Source organism: Zootoca vivipara, chromosome 4, assembly GCF_963506605.1.
Source record: "Zootoca vivipara chromosome 4, rZooViv1.1, whole genome shotgun sequence".
NCBI lineage: Eukaryota > Metazoa > Chordata > Lepidosauria > Squamata > Lacertidae > Zootoca > Zootoca vivipara.
This window is the reverse complement of record NC_083279.1, coordinates 100,246,226-100,270,726: the sequence shown is the minus strand read 5'-3', so window position 1 is coordinate 100,270,726 and position 24,501 is coordinate 100,246,226. Positions and strand designations below refer to the sequence as shown.

The 24,501-nt window shown below is 50.7% G+C and overlaps 1 protein-coding gene across 3 annotated transcripts in view; it reads left to right on the top strand.

Moving 5' to 3' along the window:
* Positions 1 to 24,291, top strand: part of LOC118085580 (sodium-dependent proline transporter) — a 30,941-nt gene extending 6,650 nt beyond the window's left edge. For 2 of the 3 annotated variants that reach the window (XM_035116410.2, XM_035116411.2), the window contains exons 2-15: positions 492 to 732; positions 2,640 to 2,771; positions 5,798 to 5,952; positions 6,314 to 6,366; positions 8,440 to 8,578; positions 9,562 to 9,696; positions 11,260 to 11,363; positions 11,739 to 11,863; positions 12,186 to 12,298; positions 15,754 to 15,888; positions 16,322 to 16,421; positions 17,753 to 17,871; positions 18,613 to 18,786; positions 22,484 to 24,291. In XM_035116410.2, the coding sequence (XP_034972301.1) occupies positions 492 to 732; positions 2,640 to 2,771; positions 5,798 to 5,952; positions 6,314 to 6,366; positions 8,440 to 8,578; positions 9,562 to 9,696; positions 11,260 to 11,363; positions 11,739 to 11,863; positions 12,186 to 12,298; positions 15,754 to 15,888; positions 16,322 to 16,421; positions 17,753 to 17,871; positions 18,613 to 18,786; positions 22,484 to 22,648 (1,890 nt within the window). In that variant the 3' untranslated portion in view covers positions 22,649 to 24,291. Of the gene's footprint in view, positions 1 to 491; positions 733 to 2,639; positions 2,772 to 5,797; positions 5,953 to 6,313; positions 6,367 to 8,439; positions 8,579 to 9,561; positions 9,697 to 11,259; positions 11,364 to 11,738; positions 11,864 to 12,185; positions 12,299 to 15,753; positions 15,889 to 16,321; positions 16,422 to 17,752; positions 17,872 to 18,612; positions 18,787 to 22,483 lie in introns of those variants that run through there. The other variant, XM_060274143.1, reaches the window with a different exon arrangement.
* The last annotated feature ends 210 nt before the right edge of the window (positions 24,292 to 24,501 follow it).

The following is a 24,501-nucleotide window of genomic DNA, read 5'->3' as shown; positions in this document are numbered from 1 at the left end:
TCATACCAAAATAAAAACTTAGTTGGTCTTTAAGGTGCTACTGAAGGAATTTTTTTATTTTGCTTCGACTCAGACCAACACGGCTACCTACCTGTAACTACTTTTAAAGCCCTAAACGGCCTTAGCCCAGTATATCTGAAGGAGCGTCTCCACCCCCATCGTTCTGCCCAGACACTGAGATCCACCGCCGAGGGCCTTCTGGCGGATCTCTCACTGCGAAAAGCAAAGCTACAGGGAACCAGGCAGAGGGCCTTCTTAGTATTGGCGCCCACCCTATGGAACGTCCTCCCATCAGATGTCAAAGAGATTTAAAAAAACTACCTGACATTTAGAAATCATCTGAAGGGAGCCCTGTTCAGGGAAGTTTTTAATGTGTGACATTTTAATGTATTTTAATCTTTGTTGGAAGCCACCCAGAGTGGCTGGGGAAACCCAGCCGGATGGGTGGGGTACAAATAATAAATTATTATTCTTCCTTCTTTCTCCTCCAGCTGCCGGGAGGTGCCGTCTTGATGAACGGGGCACCCCTGGAGGGGGCCCTCCCACCTCCCGCCAGTCCCGCCCAGAGCCAGCTCTCCTTCCAGATCCAGTCGGTGACCCCATTCCCCGAGCCCAGCCAGCCCCGGGAGACGTGGGGAGGGAAGTACGAGTTCCTCCTCTCCTGCATTGGGTACTGCGTGGGGCTGGGCAACGTGTGGAGGTTCCCGTATCTCTGCTATCGCAACGGGGGTGGTGAGTGGCTCGGATGCTCTAGGCAAAGAGGCACTTCATGCTTCTAGTCCCTAGGGAGGCGGCTGGAGAGCCTGAGGTGGCAGAGGGTGGGGAGGTAGGTCCTTGGCTAAGCTTCATGGCCTGATCATTTATTATTATTATCTTGATCATTTATTATTATTATTATTATTATTATTATTATTATTTATTAAAAGGGCATAGGATGTTGGTCAGGTTAACCAAAGGCCTGGTTGAAAAGGAACATTTTTGCCTGGCATGTAAAGGTGTATAATGAAGGCGCCAGGTGAACTTCCCTGGGGAGAGCATCTCACAAATGGGGGGCCACTGCAGAAAAAGCCCCGTTCTCGTGTTGCCACGAGGCACATGAAGGAGGGCCTCAGAAGATGATCTCAGGGTCCGGGTAGGTTCATATGGGAAGAGGCAGTCCTTGAGGTATTGCAGTCCTGAGCTGTTTAAGGCTTTATAGGTCAAAACCAGCACTTTGACTTGGGCCCGGAAACTAACCGGTAGCCAGTGCAGTCGGACCAGGATTGGTGCAATATGCTCAAACTGTCTTGCTCCTGTGAGCAACCTGGCTGCTGAATTCTGCACCAGCTGAAGTTTCTGAACCGTCTTCAGAGGCAGCCCCATGTATAAGGCATTGCAGCAATCTAACCTTGAGGTTGCCAGAGCATAGACTACAGTCGTTCGGCTGTCCCTGTCCAGATAGGGGCGCAGTTGGGCCACCAGCTGAAGCTGATGGAAGGCACTCTGGGCCACTGAGGCCACCTCAGCCTCGAGGATCCAGGAGGACCCCCAAGCTATGAACCTGCTTCTTCAGAGGAAACGTAACCCCATTTCACAGTCAGGGCACATAATCTGTGTGCTTTTAGGAGCGTTCGCCGCTTCTGTTTCTGCATCTCTGCATCTTCCCTCCTGTGGTTTCGAGGGACTTTGCAGCCCCGCCACGGGGAGAGGTTGGTGCCCCTCTCTTTCCATCGCACCCTCGGGCGCTGCCTGGCAGCACACTGAGGCTGCTTCTCTTCTGGGAAATGGACCACACAGGGAAAGTCTTGCAAAACATCCCTTCTCCAACGGTCTTAAACTTCAGAAGGCAAAGCAGAGAGCAGGTCCCGCGAGTGGCAGGTATTTTCTCTGCATCCCACCAGGCAGTTCCACAAACCTCCAGAATATAAAGCAGAAATTGAAAGTGCAGGCCCCCAGCGATGGCTGTTTTCATTCAGCCTTGCCAACAGGCCCCCGGCATTTGCAGCAAACCCAGGCCCCAGGCTTCAGATCTTGGGAAATCCTTCTGCGTTTCGTCACCAACATCTCCGCAGTTTCTGCCCTTGGGGGATGTTCTGGCAGATGCAGCTGGAGGGCCTAAAAGCTTTTTGAGCATGATGCATTGCAAAGAGGAACAGGCCGGCCTTCGCCAACCTGGTGCCCTCTGTATGTTGAGGCAGAGCATAGCCATTGTGACTAGGAGCCATCGCTAGCCCTTTCCTCCTCCATTCATTTGCCCAGTCCTCTTCTAAAGCCATCCAAGTTGGTGGCCATCGCTGCCTCCTGTGGCAGGGAGTTCCACAGTTTAACCATGCGCTGCGCAAAGAAGCCCTTCCTTTTCTCTGTCCTGAATCTCCCCACATTCAGCTTCATTGGACATCCCCAACGTTTAGCATTATGGGAGAGGGAGGAAACTTTTCCTCTGTCTCTTTGCAATACTCAATTTTTCAAACTTCAATCACGTGACCTTCAATCCTGGCCTTCTCCCCAAACTGAAAACTGCTGGTCCACAGCACCCATCCTGAACAGCTGCTTAACACAAAGGGGAATCAGTCATCCTGCTTAGTCGCATTAAGCCACGCCCAATTTGGGGGGGTTCGCCCCCCCAATCTCTGACTAAAGGCCTGCCTTGCGTCCCACAGGGGTGTTCCTGATCCCATACGCCATCATGCTTCTCTTCACTGGTCTGCCTCTCTTCTTGATGGAGCTGAGCCTGGGCCAATATGGGGCTGCGGGACCTATCACTGTCTGGAAGTGCTGCCCCCTCTTGAAAGGTAGGTGTTCACAGGTGCAGCCTTAAAAGTATTGCTGTTAGTACAGTGGTGCCTCGCTAGACGAAATTAATTCGTTCCAGGACTCAATTCGTCCTACGAAAATTTCGTCTAGCGAGGCACCGTTTCCCATAGGAATGCATTAAAAGTCAATTAATGCGTTCCTATGGGCTCCGGAACGCATTAATTGACTTTTAATGCATTCCTATGGGCTCTGGAACCTAGCAGTTCGAAAGCACGTCAAAATGCAAGTAGATAAATAGGAACCGCTACAGCGGGAAGGTAAACGGCGTTTCCGTGTGTTGCTCTGGTTTGCCGGAAGCGGCTTTGTCATGCTGGCCACATGACCTGGAAGCTGTACGCCGGCTCCCTCGGCCAATAATGCGAGATGAGCGCGCAACCCCAGAGTCGGTCACGACTGGACCTAATGGTCAGGGGTCCCTTTACCTTTACCTATGGGCTCCGGGGGGAACTGGTGACGGCGGCGGCGCTTGTTCTCTTGGCTCGGGGAAGGCAGGCAGGCGCTTCCCCGAGCCAAGAGAGCAAGCGCCGCTGCTGCCAACGACAGAGCCGGATCGGACGAAGCTTCAGAAGCTTCGTCGGATCCGGCTCTGTCGGGAGGGGTGGGGAAAAGGCGAAGGAACGATCCTGCGCCTTTCCCCCACCTCTGCGAAGCCCCATGCCGGCTGTGCGCGGCAAGACGCGGTGGCGGGGGAAGACGTTCCAGCTACAGCAGGGAAAGAAGGCAAAGGGAGAGGTGGTGACAGCTGTCAGCGCCTCTCAGCTGAGCTTCCTTTGCCTTCTTCCCTTGCTACAGCTAGTTCCCCTTTCGCTAGATGAATGCCCTGATTTTCTGATCGGAGGTTTTTATGGCCACGCTTCGCAGGACGAAGCGGTGGCCATAGAAAATCTCGTCGTATAGCGAGGCAACCTCCGATCAGAAAATCCTTTCGTTGAGCGGAATTTTCGTCTAGCAGGGCATTCGTCTAGCGAGGCAACACTGTACTTCCATACTGATCAATTGATTCCTTTATCTCTCTTGCAAACCACCTTGAAGGGTTTTTTTTATAGGGGGGGGGAGGCAATTAAGCAGTGGATAAATAAACTGCCCGACTGCCTTGGATAGCTCAGTGCGTAGAGAAGGAGACTCTTTTACAGTAAAAAGGTAAAAGAGTACTGGGAAATAATTCAAAAGAATTGGGGTGAAAATGTTTAAAAGCAATTTTTTTAAAACGCACACACGAGAGTCCTTTTTGTCGGGGATAATTCAGACGGACATTCCCAGGTGTCCAAAAAGGTTATTTATGTATGCCACTACTACAGCCCGCGTTTTGTTAGCCCAAAAATGGAAAAACGAGCAAAGTCCCAACTAAAGAAGAATGGCAACTTCAGCTGACGGAATATGCGCAGCTTGCAAAACTAACATATAGAATAAGAGAACAAGAAGAACATATGTTTAAAGAAGATTGGAAAATGTTTATTGAATATATGGGGGAAATTGTGTACATTGTGTATGGGGGGGGGAATTATGTACATGAGTCAACAGTGTGATGCAGCAGCTAAAGAAGCCAATGCAATTCTGGGCTGCATCAATAGCATCTAGTATAGCATCTAGATCTAGGGAAGTAATAGTACCACTGTATTCTGCTCTAGTCAGACCTCACCTGGAGTACTGTGTTCAGTTCTGGGCACCACAGTTCAAGAAGGATACTGACAAGCTGGAACGTGTCCAGAAGAGGGCAACCAAAATGGTCAAAGGCCTGGAAACAATGCCTTATGAGGAACGGCTTAGGGAGCTGGGTATGTTTAGCCTGGAGAAGAGAAGGTTAAGGGGTGATATGATAGCCATGTTCAAATATATGAAAGGATGTCATATGGAGGAGGGAGAAAGGTTGTTTTCTGCTGCTCCAGAGAAGTGGACATGGAGCAATGGATTCAAACTACAAGAAAGAAGATTCCACCTAAACATTAGGAAGAACTTCCTGACAGTAAGAGCTGTTCGGCAGTGGAATTTGCTGCCAAGGAGTGTGGTGGAGTCTCCTTCTTTGGAGGTCTTTAAGCAGAGGCTTGACAGGCATATGTCAATAATGCTTTGATGGTGTTTCCTGCTTGGCAGGGGTTGGACTGGATGGCCCTTGTGGTCTCTTCCAACTCTAGAATTCTATTATTGCCTCTCTCCTGCCTTCCCTAAATAAGTATATTCTTGCCTCCTGAGCAAGATGAGCCTGCTTTTTTCCGTTGCAAAACTGACTTCCTGATTTGCCTCCTTTATGCTCCTTTGGCAACACTTGCTAAGAAGGAGTGATGTTAGAAAGCCTTCCATCTCAGGCAATGGTGTGAGCAGCTGGATGGCCTCTCAGCACCCCTAAATATGACTGGGCCAAATGGGTGCCCCACAAGCCCCCCTGGCTCTGCTTCCATCAAGCACCAAGGTGTGAATGTGGCAGGTGTGGTGTCTGAGTGATGGGTTTAGGATTTACAAGCTTGATTTAGGAACTCTGGTAAAATCCTGCTTTGCTGGGAGCTCTAACAGCCCTGACAATAAGAGCTGTTCGGCAGTGGAATTTGCTGCCAAGGAGTGTGGTGGAGTCTCCTTCTTTGGAGGTCTTTAAGCAGAGGCTTGACAGCCATCTGTCAGGAATGCTTTGATGGTGTTTCTTGCTTGGCAGGGGGTTGGACTGGATGGCCCTTGTGGTCTCTTCCAACTCTATGATTCTATTATTCTATGATTCTATGAAAGACATGCAGGGATTTATGCTATGCCAAATGAACCATGGAAAGAGAAGAAGGGAAGTCATTGATAGTTTAAGGTGGTTTAAATGAATATTCTAAATTGTAAAACAGAAAATTTAATAAAAATTATGTAAAAAGAGAAGGAAACTCTTAATCTCAGGGTCGTAGGTTCAAGCCACACATTGGGCAAAAGAACCTTGCATTGCAGGGGGTTGGACTAGATGACCCTCACGTTCCCTTCCAACTCTACCATTCTATGATTCTACGATCGATTTCCCCCTCTTCTTCCTCTGCAGGGATTGGGATCGGAATGCTGCTGGTCTCCTCGCTGGTCTCTCTCTACTACAACATCATCATTGCCTGGACCTTCTATTACTTGGGCATGTCTTTGCAGAGCCCCCTGCCCTGGTCCTGCGATGCCCCACAGAACGCCCGCCTCTGCCAGTTCCAGGTGCAAATGGGGAGCAGGGTGGGGGGGTAGAGGGTCTCCCCACCCCTCCCAAGACCCTGTGCAACATTTTGCATGGAAACATAACTTTATAGAGTCAGAAGGGAACCCAAAGGTCTTCTAGCCCAACTCTAGTTTCTGTTGCACCGATGAGCCGCTTCCCGCAGCAGAAATTCTTGGGGAACAGGTTCGGTGGTCAGTGAAGGGCAGGGTGGGCACTTGACTTTGCTGGGCGACCCGGGGGGGGCGGGGACGACAGTCACTGCCTCTTGGCGCCCACCTCGCAGGGTTGTTGTTGGGGATTGAATGAGGAGATGGAGAACGGTGTAAATCCACATTGCTCAACTGCTTCGCTGCATTTCAGAACGAATCCTGGGGCAACGCCTCTCAAGTCAGCGCCAGTGAAGTCTTTTGGAAGTGAGTGCTGTTTTTATTTACCAGTGTTCTTGTTTTTTGATTACTAGTTGCCTCCTGTGCCGTTGTATCAAGGTGATGTACAGTTCTTTTTTTAAAAAAAGCAAAATCGGCTAGAAGCATCCAAACAGCAAATTAAACTAAAACCATGCAAAGCTGACATGTGCAAAAAAAGCCCCCACCCCACCCCCCAGCCTGCCAGAGCAAGAATGTTTGGGATCATTTCTGGACAGTGGGCACTTGGCATATCTCAATGCAACAGGGTAGCTGGGCTAAAAGCCTTGCTCCCATTCGCTGCGATTCTGAGATACCGGAAAGCATGTGTAAAATTGCAGGTGCAGTGCGATCGGATTGTTCGTAGGCGTTCAGTTACAAGGGTCCCACTTACGCACTGGTGGAGGAAGGGGGGGCAGTGGGGGCAGACCGCCCCGGGGGCCATCAATGGGGTGTGTGTGTCACAAAATGCAACTCGGCGCTCCCTGTGGAACCGAGGAGGGTTGCGTCACATCACGACGCGTCCCCTTCCCAGCCATCAGCCAGGCTCTCCCTGCCCATTCCGTCCATGTCCCGCCCTTGGGGGGACCCTGCCTTGCCTTGGGAGCAGCAGCACAGCTTCTAGCATGGCTACACACACACACACACACACACTGAGAGGGGTGACATTCAGCGCGATGCCCGCCTGCGACTCCCAAGCCCACCCTGAGCCGTCGGGGGAAGGCAGGGAGCTAAGCCGCTTTCCCGGCGCCCTTCCGCCTTCATTTTAACAGCTTGGGAGTTGCGGGCGGGCAGTGTGCTGTTGCCCCCCTCGCTCCTGGGCTGCTGGAGGAGGGCAAGGCGCGGCTTTCTTTGACGGGAGAGTGGAGGAAGGGGGAGAAGGTGGGATCTACATCGGATCGCTGCCTGCACAGCTTTCTTTGCTGGGGGGGGGGTTGGAGGGAGGGAGGGGGAATTTCAATCAGGGGTGACAAAAAAAAAATTCCACACTTGGTACCACCTGACCTTGCTACACCACTGTTGTTGTTGTTTAGTCGTTTAGTCGTGTCTGACTCTTCGTGACCCCATGGACCATAGCACGCCAGGCACTCCTGTCTTGCACTGCCTCCCACAGTTTGGTCAAACTCATGTTCGTAGCTTCGAGAACACTGTCCAACCATCTCGTCCTCTGTCGTCCCCTTCTCCTAGTGCCCTCCATCTTTCCCAACATCAAGGTCTTTTCCAAAGATTCCTCTCTTCTCATGAGGTGGCCAAAGTATTGGAGCCTCAGCTTCAGGATCTGTCCTTCCAGTGAGCACTCAGGGCTGATTTCCTTCAGAATGGATAGGTTTGATCTTCTTGCAGTCTATGGGACTCTCAAGAGTCTCCTCCAGCACCATAATTCAAAAGCATCAATTCTTCGGCGATCAGCCTTCTTTCTGGTCCAGCTCTCACTTCCATACATCACTACTGGGAAAACCATAGCTTTAACTATACGGACCTTTGTCGGCAAGGTGATGTCTCTGCTTTTTAAGATGCTGTCTAGGTTTGTCATTGCTTTTCTGCAGGCGTCTTTTAATTTCGTGACTGCACATACACACAAAAATCAAAAATTATCTGAAGAAGTGTGCATGCACACGAAAGCTGATACCAATGAGAAACTTAGTTGGTCTCGAAGGTGCTACTGGAAGGATTTTTTTTTTGTTCCAACTATGGCAGACCAACATGGCTACCTACCTGTAACACAAAAATCATGTGTCCTGACACCCTTGGAGCTGCACCCATTGCCAGCAGCTGAGAGAGAGAATCTCCCATACTTCTCCCATCTCTCAGTGCACCAAGCATTGCTGCCTCCCAACCATTGTTGCGCCACTGAAGGTCCGCTTTGCTGTTGCCTGAGACAAGGAGCTCAGAGTGGAGGCCTGACACGCCTCGCCTGACCGCCGTGCCTGCAGGTCAGCCACTGAGGGGGGGCTTAGCTGGACTTTGCCTCTCCGGTTTTGTATTGGGCTGGACGAGGAGAAAGGGGGGTGTTTGGGGATGGCGTGCGCCTCCCCCCCCCCACAGCCTCCTGTCTCTAGCCTTTCTGCTTGTTCTTCCCAGCGAACAGGTCCTTGGCGTGGTCCACAGCACTGGCCTGGGAGACCCTGGCCCCGTGAGATGGCCGCTGGCTCTGTGTCTGCTGCTCGCCTGGCTGGTCATCTTTCTGTGCATGCTCAAGGGAATCCACAGCTCTGGAAAGGTGAGCGACTTGTTTTGGGGGGGAACGTCTGTGAGAGACACCGTCCTTCTGGAAATAAAACAAAGTTTCTAGTCCTCATCATTCGGAAGGACTGTCTGCTTTCAACAAGGACAGAGGAAGGTGCCTGATATGGAGTCTTTTTAAAATATATATATATTTATTTGGTTTTTACAAATTAATGTTTACATTCAAAATCGCAAGTAATAACAAATAAACAAGATCCTTTAGACTTCCCTCCACCCCTCCATGGGTTCTTTACTCAACCTTTTCTGCCGCATACTGTAAATCACTCTAATTATTTGGTATCCATTATATCCAAAGTCTTTGTTACATTACAAGTGTTATTTGAGACCTGCTAAAGAGTTAAGTTGTTTACCAATTGGGAGACCAATTGGTCTCCCAAATATAATATAAATCCCCCCCTTCTTTGTTGAAGTTTTGGTCTTCCTGGTTTCTGATTTTCCTGGTCATTTTTGCCATCTCTGCATAGTCCAACATAGTCTGCCATCCTCTTTCCAAAAATTTTCCCATGCTGACAACTGTACAGTATATTGAACCCAAAACCCCTCGCCCGTTGTTATCTCCTGATGCGGAGTCAAACCAATGCCTACCTAGGCCAGTATTACCTGCACTGACTGGCAGCAACAGCTTCCTAGGCCTTCAGGCAGGCATCTCTTCCAGCCGTACCTGGAGACGCCGTACCTCTTCCAGCCGTACCTGGATTGAACCTGGCACCTTCTGCTTGCCAAGCCGGTGGCCTGCTGCTGAGCTACAGTTTCCCCCTCATTACCTGTCATCTCCCCCCCCCCAATACAGTCAGTCATCACCTGGCCATCTCGCCCTCCCTCACTAATAATCTGGGTGCCCAAATGGGGGGTCAAACCCTTGCTGCTCCTGCCACCTATTGAGCTCCTGCTGGGGGTGTCTGGGGCTGGCTGCCCCCCACCCCCCGCTCAGAGCCCGTCCCTCGTCTCTCCGCCCAGGTGGTCTACTTCACAGCTACCTTCCCCTACGTGGTCATCGTGGTGTTGATCATCCGAGGAGCCACTCTGGAGGGATCCATCGAGGGCGTGCGATTCTACCTCTCCGCAGACTGGAGCCGGCTGAGCAGTGCGCAGGTACACCTTGGGTGGGGTGGGGCTCTTGGGGAGGGGGGCGCGACACTGAGGTCCAGTTCTGAGGGCCTTCTGGCGGTTCCCACCCTGCAAGAAGTGAGGTTACAGGGAATCAAGCAGAGGGCCTTCTCGGTGGTGGCACCCGCCCTGTGGAACACCCTCCCATCAGATGTCAAGGAAATAAACAACTGGCTTTTAGAAACAAACAAACAAAAAAATTCCTTCCAGTAGCACCTTAGAGACCAACTAAGTTTGTCATTGGTATGAGCTTTTGTGTGCATGCACACTTTTTCAGACTTTTAGAAGACATCTGAAGGTAGCCCTGTTTAGGGAAGTTTTAAATGTTTGATGTTTTATCGCTCTATTATTATTATTATTATTATTATTATTATTATTATTATTATTATTATTATTATTTATTATGTTGGGAGCCACCCAGAGTGGTTGGGGAAACCCAGCCAGATGGGCAGGGAATAAATTATTATTATTATTATTATTATTATTATTATTATTATTATTATTATTATTATTTCCTTAGCACCTCAGCCCTTGCTCCCCCCCCCCCCGCAAGACCAATTGCAGTCATTAACAGTTGTTAACAGTCATCAACAGGTTTGCCACTCCTATCAGCCCATCACCCATTCCCATCACCCCCACCCCCACCCTCTGAATATACATAAGGGTCTGGTGGCTTCTGTTTCAGTGTATCTGATGAAGTGTGCATGCACACGAAAGCTCATACCAAAATAAAAACTTAGTTGGTCTTTAAGGTGCTACTGAAGGAATTTTTTTATTAGTCTGCGAGTCCAGGACAGGCAGCACAGATAATCCAACTTTCGTGTTCATAGAGAGTTCCAGTTTGGCACAGTGGTTAAAAATGTAGGACTCTTCTTATTTACTAAATTTGTATGACCCTTCACTCTCAGGGCGGTTCACAACATAAAATGACAATATAAAAACGCAAAATACATAAGAAAAATAAGAACAAACCAATAGCCCCCCCAAACACATTTAAAAGGCTGTAGAATATTAATCTCCCCAAGACCTGGTTGAGGAGGAACGTTTTTGCCTGGTGCCTAAAGGGGTCGAATGAGCCTCCCTGGCTGGAGCCACCACAATAGAAGGCCTGGGAGAGTCTAGGGTTCAAATCCCTACTCAGCCATGAAGCTCGGTGGGTATATTATAAAATTTGAGTTTCTAATCTGCCCTTTGCAGACCCGGTGCCCTCCATAAGTTTTGGGTTACAGTTCCCATCAGCCCCGTCGGGCACAGCTGTCTGGATCTATAGTGCAGAACAACTGGAGGGGGTCCCCAAAGGGCATCTAGTCCAACCCCCTGCAATACAGGAATCACGGGTCAATCACCCCCAGTTCAGTTCTGGCAGCCTTGTTTCTTCCCAAGAATGTATGCTCAGGGACAATCTTCTTTGCAGCTCCACGTGGCCTTTAATGTGTGCAAATGAAGAGGGTGGCAACTAGAGGAATCGGCGTTGCACGAATTGCTCCATAGAAGGAGTGGGAAGTGAATCTTGGGTTTTAAAAAAAATCTCTTTCCACCCCGCCCCAGGTCTGGAACGATGCTGCCTCGCAAATCTTCTATTCTCTGGGCATTGGCTTTGGGGGTCTGCTTTCTATGGCTTCCTACAACAAGTTTGACAACAATGTGATCAGGTGAGAGACTGTCAGGCTGCGAGGCCCTACAAAATGCATTCAGAAAAGAAAACGATTCTCAGCTCTGAACCCACTATTATTAGAGTTAGGGGTGAGATAATATTACCCAGCCCAGGTCCCTGGGCAAGCTATGATGACATAAAATTCAATGTTAAAACAGTTCAAAGCAAACTGCAATTGCAGCTAGAGTGGGTCCTAAATACAGTACATGTCTCAGGTGTCAAAGGCCAGGACAAAGAGACGTGTCTTCAGCAAATAGAATCCTAGGACTACAGAGTTGAAAGGGACCCCCAAGGGTCATCCAGTCCAGCCCCCTGCAAATGCAGGAAGGGCTGCTAATGGAGGGACTGAATCCCTCCACGTCTTCTCCTGCAGGGACACCCTGGTCATCGCCATTGGCAACTGCTGCACCAGTTTCTTTGCTGGCTTCGCCATCTTCTCCATCCTGGGCCACATGGCTTGGCGGAAGAAGGTCCCCGTGGGGAAAGTGGCAGATTCAGGTAGGGGGGGCAGGAGGAGAAGGAGGGGGGTCCTCATTTGTTTTGGGAGGAGCTTATGTAAGGGTGCCCATCCTGCCAGTCAAAGAGGGATGAGGCAATCTCGCAGGGAATGACGGAGAGGAGAACTTGGAGGGGTCCCTTCTTCACCTCCTCTCTGAATAAGCCTTGTGCTTGGGTGGCAAGTGTGGCTGTGGCATCCAGGGCATAAATCCCAGGTGCCTCGGGGGTGGCCTCTTCCTCCATGCCCTGCAATTGATGCTGCCAAACACAGGCAGGTTGTTTGCTTGCCCCAAACTCTCTCCTTCCTTCCGTCCTTCCCCAGGTCCAGGTCTGGCTTTCGTGGCCTACCCAGAAGCCCTCGCTCTGCTGCCGGGGTCGTCCTTCTGGTCCATCCTCTTCTTCCTGATGCTCTTCACCCTCGGAGTGGACACCTTGGTCAGTTCCAGATGTTGTTCCTTCCGCAGGCCGCCCAAGGCTGGCCGGAGTCTGTGAGAGAAGCCAGCCGCTCGCTTAGAATCACAGAATTGCCGAGTTGGAAGGATCAATCCAGTCCAACTTCCTGCAATGCAGGTCTAGGCAGCTGCCCCAGGCAGGGATCGAACCTGCAGCGCTTAAACCCACTGGGCTATGTCAGATGAAACAACAGTTTTAAAGGCATCAGTCCAATAACGGGGGTGGGGGAGACATTCAGACATGGCCAACCTTACTAGAAGAACACCAGCAGAGCCTGCTGGATCAGGCCAGTGGCCCACCTAGTTTCCCCATGGCCAAACAGGTGCCCATTATGGGAAAGCTGCAGGCAGGATCTGAGCACCAGAGCAAGGCAGAGCAGAGCCATTGTGGCAAGTAGCCTTCGAGAGCCCTCCTCATCCTGGAGAGTAGTGACTAGTGGGGTGCCACAGGGTTCTGTCTTGGGCCCAGTCTTATTCAACATCTTCATCAATGACTTGGATGATGGGCTTGAGGGCATCCTGAGCAAGTTTGCAGATGACACCAAATTGGGAGCAGTGGCTAATACCCCAGATGACAGGATCACACTTCAAAATGACCTCAACAGTTTAGACAACTGGGCCAAAGCAAACAAGATGAATTTTAACAAGGAGAAATGTAAAGTACTACACTTGGGCAAAAAATAATAATAATGAAAGGCACAAATACAGGATGGGTGACACCTGGATTGAGAGCAGTACATGTGAAAAGGATCTAGGACAGGCATCCCCAAACTTCGGCCCTCCAGATGTTTTGGACTACAGTTCCCATCTTCCACGACCACTGGTCCTGTTAGCTAGGGATCATGGGAGTTGTAGGCCAAAACATCTGGAGGGCCGCAGTTTGGGGATGCCTGATCTAGGAGTCTTGGTAGACCACAAACTTGACATGAGTCAACAGTGTGATGCAGCAGCTAAAAAAGCCAATGCAATTCTGGGCTGCATCAATAGGAGTATAGCATCTAGATCAAGGGAAGTAATTGTTGTTGTTGTTTAGTCGTTTAGTCGTGTCCGACTCTTCGTGACCCCATGGACCATAGCACGCCAGGCACTCCTGTCTTCCACTGCCTCCCGCAGTTTGGTCAAACTCATGTTCGTAGCTTCGAGAACACTGTCCAACCATCTTGTCCTCTGTCGTCCCCTTCTCCTAGTGCCCTCAATCTTTCCCAACATCAGGGTCTTTTCCAAGGATTCTTCTCTTCTCATGAGGTGGCCAAAGTATTGGAGCCTCAGCTTCACAATCTGTCCTTCCAGGGAGCACTCAGGGCTGATTTCCTTAAGAATGGATAGGTTTGATCTTCTTGCAGTCCATGGGACTCTCAAAAGTCTCCTCCAGCACCATAATTCAAAAGCATCAATTCTTCGGCGATCAGCCTTCTTTATGGTCCAGCTCTCACTTCCATACATCACTACTGGGAAAACCATAGCTTTAACTATACGGACCTTTGTCGGCAAGGTGATGTCTCTGCTTTTTAAGATGCTGTCTAGGTTTGTCATTGCTTTTCTCCCAAGAAGCAGGCGTCTTTTAATTTCGTGACTGCTGTCACCATCTGCAGTGATCAAGGAGCCCAAGAAAGTAAAATCTCTCACTGCCTCCATTTCTTCCCCTTCTATTTGCCAGGAGGTGATGGGACCAGTGGCCATGATCTTGGTTTTTTTGATGTTGAGCTTCAGACCATATTTTGCGCTCTCCTCTTTCACCCTCATTAAAAGGTTCTTTAATTCCTCCTCGCTTTCTGCCATCAAGGTTGTGTCATCTGCATATCTGAGGTTGTTTATATTTCTTCCGGCAATCTTAATTCCGGCTTGGGATTCATCTAGTCCAGCCTTTCACATGATGAATTCTGCATATAAGTTAAATAAGCAGGGAGACAATATACAACCTTGTCGTACTCCTTTCCCAATTTTGAACCAATCAGTTGTTCCATATCCAGTTCTAACTGTAGCTTCTTGTCCCACATAGAGATTTCTCAGGAGACAGATGAGGTGATCAGGCACTCCCATTTCTTTAAGAACTTGCCAAAGTTTGCTGTGGTCGACACAGTCAAAGGCTTTTGCATAGTCAATGAAGCAGAAGTAGACGTTTTTCTGGAACTCTCTAGCTTTCTCCATAATCCAGCGCATGTTTGCTATTTGGTCTCTGGTTCCTCTGCCCTTTCGAAATCCAGCTTGCACTTCTGGGAGTTCTCGGTCCACATACTGCCTAAGCCTGCCTTGTAGAATTTTAAGCATAACCTTGCTAGCGTGTGAAATGAGTGCAATTGTGCGGTAGTTGGAGCATTCTTTGGCACTGCCCTTCTTTGGAATTGGGATGTAGACTGATCTTCTCCAATCCTCTGGCCATTGCTGAGTTTTCCAAACTTGCTGGCATATTGGGTGTAGCACCTTAACAGCATCATCTTTTAAAATTTTAAATAGTTCAGCTGGAATATCATCACTTCCACTGGCCTTGTTATTAGCAGTGCTTTCTAAGGCCCATTTGACTTCACTCTCCAAGATGTCTGGCTCAAGGGAAGTAATAGTACAACTGTATTCCGCTCTGGTCAGACCTCACCTGGAGTACTGTGTCCAGTTCTGGGCACCACAGTTCAAGAAGGATACTGACAAGCTGGAACGTGTCCAGAAGAGGGCAACCGAAATGGTCAAAGGCCTGGAAACGATGCCTTATGAGGAACGGCTTAGGGAGCTGGGTATGTTTAGCCTGGAGAAGAGAAGGTTAAGGGGTGATATGATAGCCATGTTCAAATATATAAAAGGATGTCATACAGAGGAGGGAGAAAGGCTGTTTTCTGCTGCTCCAGAGAAGCGGACACGGAGCAATGGATTCAAACTACAAGAAAGAAGATTCCACCTAAACATTAGGAAGAACTTCCTGACAGTAAGAGCTGTTCGGCAGTGGAATTTGCTGCCAAGAAGTGTGGTGGAGTCTCCTTCTTTGGAAGTCTTTAAGCAGAGGCTTGACGGCAATTTGTCAAGAATGCTTTGATGGTGTTTCCTGCTTGGCAGGGGGTTGGACTGGATGGCCCTTGTGGTCTCTTCCAACTCTATGATTCTATGATTCTCCTCCTCCATGAATTTGTCCGATCCTCTCTTAAAGCCATCTAGGTTGGTGGTCTTCTGCAGGAGGGAGTTCCATAGATCCTTCCTGGGTGTTGTTTTTTTGTGTGGGGGGGGGGAGGAGGCATGTTCTGATAATTGGCAGGCCCAAGGCAAAAAGGTCCATGGCGCAAGTGGATGGGGCCAGTCTCACACGTGCGTTTTGCACAATTTCATTTTGGGGGGAAGGGCATGTAAAATTGTAACCCATGGAAGGAGGTGGGTAGGTCAAAATGGCGGGTGGGGAGGCACTGGGGGTGCTGCTCTCCCCCCACCCTAACCGCAAATGCTTCTCTGTCTTTCTAGTTCGGGAACATGGAAGGCATCACGACGGCAGCGATGGACGAGTTTCCTTCGCTTCGCGACTGGAGGCGCAAAGCCGTCTTCCTGGGGCTTCTCTGCTTTGCCTTCTACCTTCTGGGGCTCCTGCTAATCACAGAGGTAAGCAGAATGCCATAAGAGCCTGCTGGATCAGGCCGGGGAGGGGGGGTGCCATCCAGCATCCCGTTCCCACAGCAGCCAAGCCGATGCCTGAAGGGAAACTGGCCAGCGGGGTTGGAGCGCAAGATGGCTGCAAGCTACAGTGTCTATGCTCTGATAGGAGCCCTGTTGAAGTCTTCCTTCCTGTAAACGGCGGAACTCCCTGCCACTGGAGGAAGTGATGTCCACCAACTTGCAAAGAGGACCAGACAAATTCATGGAGGAGGAGAGAAGGCTCCTGGCCAGGATGCCTCCACAGCGGGCGTTGCTCTTGTGTTCGAATCCTGCTTGTGGGTTTTCCTCTTGGGGCATCCGGTCAGCCGCTGTGAGAACAGGATGCTCTTTTCCCATTCTCATGTGTGTGGCTTTTCCTTCCCCCCCCTCCCCTCCCTAGGGCGGCATCTACTGGTTCACCCTCATGGACTCTTATAGCACCAGCTTTGGGCTCATCATCATCGCCCTCTTCATGTGCCTCGGAGTTACCTTCTTCTACGGTGAGTGTCTTGCAGGCCTCCCCACCCCGGCCTCAGTTTCTTCTCCTGGCTTCCAACCTTTTCTCCTCCTGCTACACTGCCAACTGGATGCCTGCAGGGGAGCCAGCCCTTTGAGGAGCACGGCAAGATTTTGAGGCCAATTTCCACCTCTGTCTGTCATCCCTGCACCCTCCAAAGGGCTCTTAAACTTCAAGAGGAGCAGTGGAAGGAGTTGGGGATGCTTAGCCTGGAGAATAAGAGATTGAGCAAGTGGGGCGGTAGCCATCCTCAAGCATCTTCAAGTATCTTTTGTATGGAAGATGGAGCCAGCTTGTTTTCTGCTGCTCCAAAGGATGGGACCCAATCCAACAAATTCCAATGTCAAGAAAGGTGATCCTGACTAAAGCTTAGGACGAACTGATGGCAAGAGCTGTTCCCTAGCGCAGTGGGCTCTCGAGAAAGGTGGGCAGAATCTTCAGTGGAGGTTTTAAAAGAGATCGGGGACCCTTGCCTTTTCATTACTAAGAATGCATAGAAGCATGCTTCCTTCTTTATTTTGGCTCTGAGACTAGATTAGAGCATATACTTATCCTTGCATATATTTGTTTTTCGAATACCATTTTGAATCCCACTATGCCATCTTCCTTAACAGGCCATTCAAACTGCCGGTCTGAATACTGCTTGGGGGGGGGGGGATAGGGGGCATTACAGATGAGTTTATGGAACCAAGGGGCAGGTATCCCCCCCCAAGGTATGGGAACCACATGTGAAAGTTAAACAAACCTCCATCGGTAAGCCTGGAGCAACCACTGGAGAGAGGCCGCGAAGCCACACCAGAAGAACTCCTCCTTTCACGGTGGCCCAGTTGGAGAAGCGGATGAGAACTTTGCAACTCCACGATGCAGCTCACCCATATTACCATATTTTTCCATCTATAAGACACCCCCTTGTATATAGACCCCCCCTCCTATTTGGGGGGGACTCAATTTTAGGAAAATGAGGGGAGATGGCCCAAAGTTGCTGAGCCTCTCCCCCACCACCACGCAGCTGCGGGCAGGAAACAATCCTTGGATCGTTTCCCGCGCGCAGCGGCACCAGGGGAAGTAGCGCTCCTGCCAACAAGCTAGCTCGTGCCACTCCCCCCCCCCCCCATGCCACTATCCGTGTATTGGATGGCCCCCATTTTTTGACATGATTTTTGATTCAAAAAAACCTTGTCCAATACACGGCAAAATACGGTAAACCATGGAGAGGTGTCCCTATTGAGGGTGGGGTGGCCGGGTGGGGGGGTTTCCTCCACGCTGCCCCCCTCCTGCTAACCCCCTTTCCTCGTCTTCTCCCCAACCACGCAGGCATCAATAAGTTCTGCCAAGACATCGTGGACATGATCTGCCGCTGCCCACCCTGGTGCAGCCAGCTGGTGCTCTACTTCAAAGCCTGCTGGGTGGTCTTCACGCCAGGGCTCTTGCTGGTATGTTGCCCCTCACCGTTCCGCTCGGGTGGGTAGGGCAGAGATTTATTTTTTTGTCAGCTTCCTGCCGCGGTTCATCTTGATTTTAATAACTGGGTGGTGAAAGCCAAGCGTGGCATTGCCTAGACCAGGCACGTCCAACAGGTAGATCGTGATCTACCAGTAGATCACTGGACGTCTGTGGTAGATCACTGGCTCCCTCCAAAGACGCTCAACAACTTTGGCTCCCCTAAAAATGCTCAACATTTTAGCCCTTCACCCCCCAAAAGAGGGCTTTCTTCCCACCTCAGAAAAGCTCAACAACTCTGACCTGAACCCCTAAAAAATGGGCCTTCCTCCTTTCTAAACAACTTTGACCTGAACACCCCAAAAGGGGGTAGATCACTACCAGTTTTTAACTCTGTGAGTAGATCGCAGTCTCTTCGGAGTTGGCCACCCCTGGCCTAGACTGAAGGGGAGCCGTTCCACCCTCTTGATAATTTTGGCTTTCCTTTTAGCAACCTTGATTGGTATAACGGCATCGTGATATTGGAAGACTTAGGGAGGCCAATTTCTCCCTTGTTTATAGGCCTTTCATGGCTGCCACTGTGGTCTCTGACTTCTTGCTTGCTGCCAGAATAGCAAGAAAACCGTTCTGCTCCTTTCCCATAGGAGGTGGGAAGGCTCACGAGTGACGATTGCCCCCTTCTGAAACTCCCAGAATCCTACGACGATTGCTTGTGTTTCCTTCTCCCTCCCCAGTTCATCCTCTTCTACATCTTCCTGGATCTGTCCAGCACGACTTTGCATTACGGCACTTACCAGTATCCCCAGTGGGGGGAGGCCCTGGGCATCTGCATGGGGGTCGTGACCTGCATCCAGATCCCTCTCTGGGCAGCCATCGCCCTCTTCAAGGAGTCGGGGACCCTGGCAGATGTGAGTATGAGAGGTGCAGCAATTCTGGGCTGCATCAATAGGAGTATAGCATCTAGATCAAGGGAAGTAATAGTACCACTGTATTCTGCTCTGGTCAGACCTCACCTGGAGTACTGTGTCCAGTTCTGGGCACCACAGTTCAAGAAGGATATTGACAAGCTGGAACGTGTCCAGAAGAGGGCAACCAAAATGGTCAAAGGCCTGGAAACGATGCCTTATGAGGAACGGCTTAGGGAGCTGGGTATGTTTAGCCTGGAGAAGAGAAGGTTAAGGGGTGATATGATAGCCATGTTCAAATATATAAAAGGATGTCATATTGAGGCGGGAGAAAGGTTGTTTTCTGCTGCCCCAGAGAAGCGGACATGGAGCAATGGATTCAAACTACAAGAAAGAAGATTCCACCCAAACATTAGGAAGAACTTCCTGACAGTAAGAGCTGTTCGACAATGGAATTTGCTACCAAGGAGTGTGGTGGAGTCTCCTTCTTTGGAGGTCTTTAAGCAGAGGCTTGACAGGCATATGTCAAGAATGCTTTGATGGTGTTTCCTGCTTGGCAGGGGGCTGGACTGGATGGCCCTTGTGGTCTCGTCCAACTCTACGATTCTATGATTCTATGATATAGACCAGGGGTGTCAAACTCAAATTCATCGGGGGCCGCATCAGCAGTTTGGTCACCCTCAAAGGGCCGGTTGTATCTGTAGGACTATGTGTCCACTCTTTATTATCATGAATTATTGTCACTGCATTCAATTATTACTGTTTTTTGTAATAATGTAAGTAATAACTAGCTCCGAAAGCAGAAACATAGTCAGAATAATGGCAAGTAGATATTCAAATGTACAATTATTGTACAATTTATTGAAAAATGATTTTTGGTAACTGCACTGGGTGGTGGAGGCTCGCTAGGGTTTCATGCAGGACCTTTGCAGAGCTACTAGTACCTGGAGATGCTGGGGTCCTTCTGCATGCAGGACAGATGTTCTGCCAGTGAGCCACCACCCTTCACCAAAGGGACTGGCTGAGGTTGACTCACTGGAGCTGCTCTCCTGGTTCCAGGGTTTAAGGGCCAGAAGTATAAAGCAGCATCCTATGTTTCTGAGGAGAGGGAGAGGGAGGGGAGGGGAGGGAGGAAGGAAGGAAGGAAGAAAAGAGGGAGTGGGATGGAGAGAGGAAGGAAGGAAGGAAGGAAGGAAGGAAGGATGGAAGGAAGGAAGGAAGGAAGGAGGGGAGAGAAAGAAGAGTAGGAAATAAGGAAGGGAATAAAGAAGAAAAGAAAAAGAAAGAGGGAGAGAAGACGGAAAGGGCGAAAGAAGGAAGGAAGTAGAGGGAAAGAAAGAATAAGAATGAGGGAGAGGAAGAAAGATGGGAAGGACGGAAGGAAGGAAGGAAGGAAGGAAGGAAGGAAGGAAGGAAGAAAGAAAGAAAGAAAGAAAAGAGGGAGCAGGAGGGAGAGAGGAAGGAAAGAGGTGAGAGAAAGAAGAGTAGGAAAGAAGGAATAAAGAAGGAAAGAAAAAGAAAGAGGGAGAGAAGACAGAGATAAAGAAGGAAGGAAGGAGAGGGAAAGAAAGAATAAGAATGAGAGAGAGGAAGAAAGAAAGGGAAGGGGGGTCGCCGCCTTGATTCAGCGCCAGAAAAGAGCGTGAAGGGACCCAGGGGCAAAAAGCATTTCCCGTGCAGCGTGAGGCAGCGGGTGTCCGTTTTAGGAGACGTGTGTAAAGCCTCAGAGTTGCACGTTCATGAGGCTGAGCCGCGGCAGGAGGAGGAGGAGGCTTGCCGGGTCGGTGCCCGGCAGTGCCGTGCGGAGAGTCCCGAGCCTCTGGGACGCAGCAGTGCTCTGTAGCACTTTGAATCCTCTTCCTCCACACGGCGCTGCTGGGTGCTTTGTCTGTGCTTCAGCAGCAGCCGCAGCCGTTTCCAGGCATCGAGCCGTGGCAGGAGGAGGAGGATTCAAAGTGCTACAGAGCACTGCTGCGTCACAGAGGCTCAGGACTCTCCGTGCGGTGCTGCCGGGCGCTGACCCGGCAAGCTGCCTCCTCCTTCTCCTGCTGTGGCTCGGGGCGCTCCACGCAGCGCTGCTCTGGCCGCCTTTCTACCCCCCCCCCGCCCCCAGCTGTTTGTCGGCGCTTTGTCGGCGCGGCGCTTCAGCAGCAAGGTCCCGCTGGCTGGGGCGCTCGGCGGGCCACATGACAAGGTCTGGCGGGCCGGATTTGGCCCCCGGGCCTTGTGTTTGACACCTGTGATATAGACACTTTCAAAGACCTTGACATGGAAGAAAGGGAGCAAGCTTGTTTTCTGCTGCTTCAGAAGGGAGGCCTCGAACCGAGGGATTCCAATGGTGAGAAGGGAGTTTCTAAGAATCAGGAAGAGCTTTCTGACAGTAACAGCTATTTGACAGTCTCCCCTTGGGAGTTTGTGGACTCTCCTTCCTTGGAGGCTTTTAAACACAGGTTGGATGGCCTTCAGTCATGGTGCTTGAGCTGAGATTTCTGAATTGCAGGGGAGTGGACTAGAATTGGGGGTCCCGTCCAATTCTACAGTTCCTGCCACTGGCCTGCACAATTCCTAGGTTCAAAACCCCACCTCTGCCACTACCCAGTAGAGGGCCTTAGGCAAGCTGGTGTATCTTGCAGGGGTCATAGAGTTGGAAGGGACCCCCAGGGTCATCTAACGTCACCTATATGGAGCACTTTGAACACTCAAGGCGACAAATGGCAGGTAATGTCTCAAAGCCAGCTTAGGCAGCAGGCAAATTAATACAGGGAGCTGCCTTTTATCGTGACCAGCCATTGATCCATCCAGCTCAAAGTCTGTCTGCGCAGACACACGGTGCCCTCTGTAAGCTGCTGAATGAAGACTATAAGATGAGGCCAATGGCCCCTCTAGTATAGCATCCTGTTCTCACAGTGGCCTTAATGGGAAACCACAAAGCAAGGTCTGAGCACCAGAGCCCTCTCTCTCTCCCCCTGCGGTTTCCCGCAACTGGTACCGTGTTTCTCCGAAAATAAGACACCGTCTTATATTTATTTTTCCTCCAAAACACACACACTATGGCTTATTTTCAGGGGATGTCTTATTATTATTTTAATTAAGTATGATACAGTTTAACCTACACGGTTAAACTGCCTATCACTATGGCTTATTTTCGGGGTATGGCTTATATTCCTTGAATGCTTAAAAATCCTGCTATGGCTTATTTTATTGCTACGTCCTTTTTTTTTTTGGAGAAACAGGGTATTCAGAAGCAGGGGGTAGCCATTGTGGCCATCGACTGCCCTCTCCTCATTCATGAATCCATCCAATCATTTTTTAATGCCATCCAAGCTGGTGGCCATTGCTGCCTCATGTGGCAGGGAGTTCCATAGTTGAAGCATGCGCTGCAGGAAGAAGGACCTGCTTTTTATCTTTCCCGAACCTTCCAATCTCATCAACCCTGACTGCCAGCCGTGGCTGATGGGGGTTGTGGTCCAGGTTGGTGGTCCCTGACCTACACTGAGTGGCAGCAGCCCTCCAGGGTTCCATAGGAGGGTCTTCCCGGCCCTATCGTGGGGTGTTGGGGCTGAATGTGAAGAGCTCCTGGAGTCCTGAGCCTGTGTCCCTCATCCATCTTTTAATTTAAGAAGCAAGGCGTGTGTGTGGGGTTTTTTTTTCCAAAGCTGAACTCAGAAGCTCATGGACTCTCTCTCCCCTGCTGCCCCAGCGTTTCAGGAAAGCCATCCGCCCTCTGAACTCCTGGCGAAGTGCCAGCAGCCGAGACGCATCTCACGAGATCATCGATGTCCCCTACACGGTGAACCTGACGGACAATGACTTCACGGGGGGCTGGCAGCCGCCGCGCAGCAACGAAGCATCAATCTGTGGGTGAACGGAGAGGGTTCATGCCAGCTCCACAGAGCCGCGGTTGTCCGCCTTTGCCGACAGCAACCGCCCTTCTCGGCTTCCTTGGAGACGTTGATGGAGACCTCCAGGAAGCCCTGCTGGATCAGGGCCAAACTCTTCATTGCGAGGCCTGCCTAAGGCTGCAGAGATCATTTCCTTACGTCACAGGGTGGTGGCCCGGAGCTGGCAGAACTCTTCCACGTCCTGCTGTGGCGACGTTGGTGGCACTTGCCAGTCCAGCCCCCCAGCCCTGCGGGGCTCACGAACGCAGCAGGCTATTGCTGTCTCCAGGAGCTCCTCCAACTCAGCAGATCTTGGCAGGCTGGATCCCAGCCAGTCTTCCTGGATTGGTGAAGAGTCAACCCCCCCTTTCTCATTTGCACATCTGACTCTCTGGCCAGGAAGAAAACAAGCAGGACGTTGTCTGCTGATCTGGGCTGCTTCCTCCCTTGTGCCCCACCCAGGTCATTCTTCCTTATTCCCTCTTCCCTCCTCTCACCCCCCTTTTTGAAGTGGCCCAAGCAGACGGCCAGTGGGGGGGCTGGGGTTTCTACCAGGTGTTTGCCCGTCTCTTTTTAGACATCCAAGTTTGGCAGAGTCCCTGCTAGGTGCCAAGTGCGAAGCCAATGAAGTAACCGAGCTCAAGCCGGTGTAGGGAAGGACCCTAACCCCCTGGATAAGGACTGGCCCTCCTATGGGATGTGGGACTCAACCTGCATCTGCACTGACCAATGGCAATGCTGCCTGGGGCTGATGAGAGCTGGAGGGGTCCCCGATTCCTGTCGTCATGCCCTGGAAGGTGCAGGCAGCTGGATCTCTGCAGCTGCCACAGAGGGGGGTCTCCACCCTTGAGCCCCTTCCCCTGCCATTGCTCCTCCTGAAAGACACCAGCTCAGAATCCCCTTGCCCCCCGTCTCTGCGTTCCGTTGCTCTGTTGTATTCCCTCTTTGGATTCCTGTTTCTCTCTCTTCAGATCTGCGGGTGCCAATGTGTGGATGACTAGGGAGGGGGTTCGAACTGTATGTGGCTTTGGTTGGCGGAAGTGGGGGGGCGCATTGGGAGGGAAAGGTTTGGAAGGTTCTGTGAAGACCAGACGTGGAAGCAGGGCTCCCCCTCCCTTCCAGGGGAAACTGGAAGATTTCCCCCTAAATAAATGGTGTGATCTCTTCCGAGTGCCTTGAGGCAGTTGATTTTTTTCTCTCCCTTGGGAACTGTGCCAAAGACAGCCCAGGGTAGGATTAGGGTGCATACACATAGCCCACATTGCGTGCATAAATGGCTATTGCAATGCTATAGCACATATAGCACAGGGCTGACCCAGAAGACAAGTTAGGAAATGTCAGCCGATGTAGAATTTGGTGGCCAGGCAGTTCCCTGGGGCAAGATGCCTATCCTGGCCACCAATCTGTTTCTAGGCCTTATAAACAGCTCAGGGCTGCAATACCTCATGAACTGACCCGGATCCTGAGCTCATCCTCTGAGGCCCTTCTTCGTGTGCCCCCCTTCCCTGCAATGGCAAGAGCTGTCCGGCAGTGGAACAGACTTCCTTGGAGTTTTTTAAGCAGAGATCAGACGACAACCTGACAGGGATCCTTCAGCTGCGAGCTGCCAAGTCCTTACCAGGGGGAAGGTGGGGTATAAATAAATGTAAAAATAATAATTCCTGCACTGCAGGGGGTTGCATTAGATGTCCCTTGTGGGGCCTTCCAACTCTACAATTCTAGGAGATTGCCCCTCAGGCAGAGAGAGGTTCCTGAGCTCTTCCTCTCAGCCAAGGCTGTGTTGCAATGCCTTCTTGCCCAACCGCCCTCTGCCCAGCGGCACTTCCTGCCTGCCCCC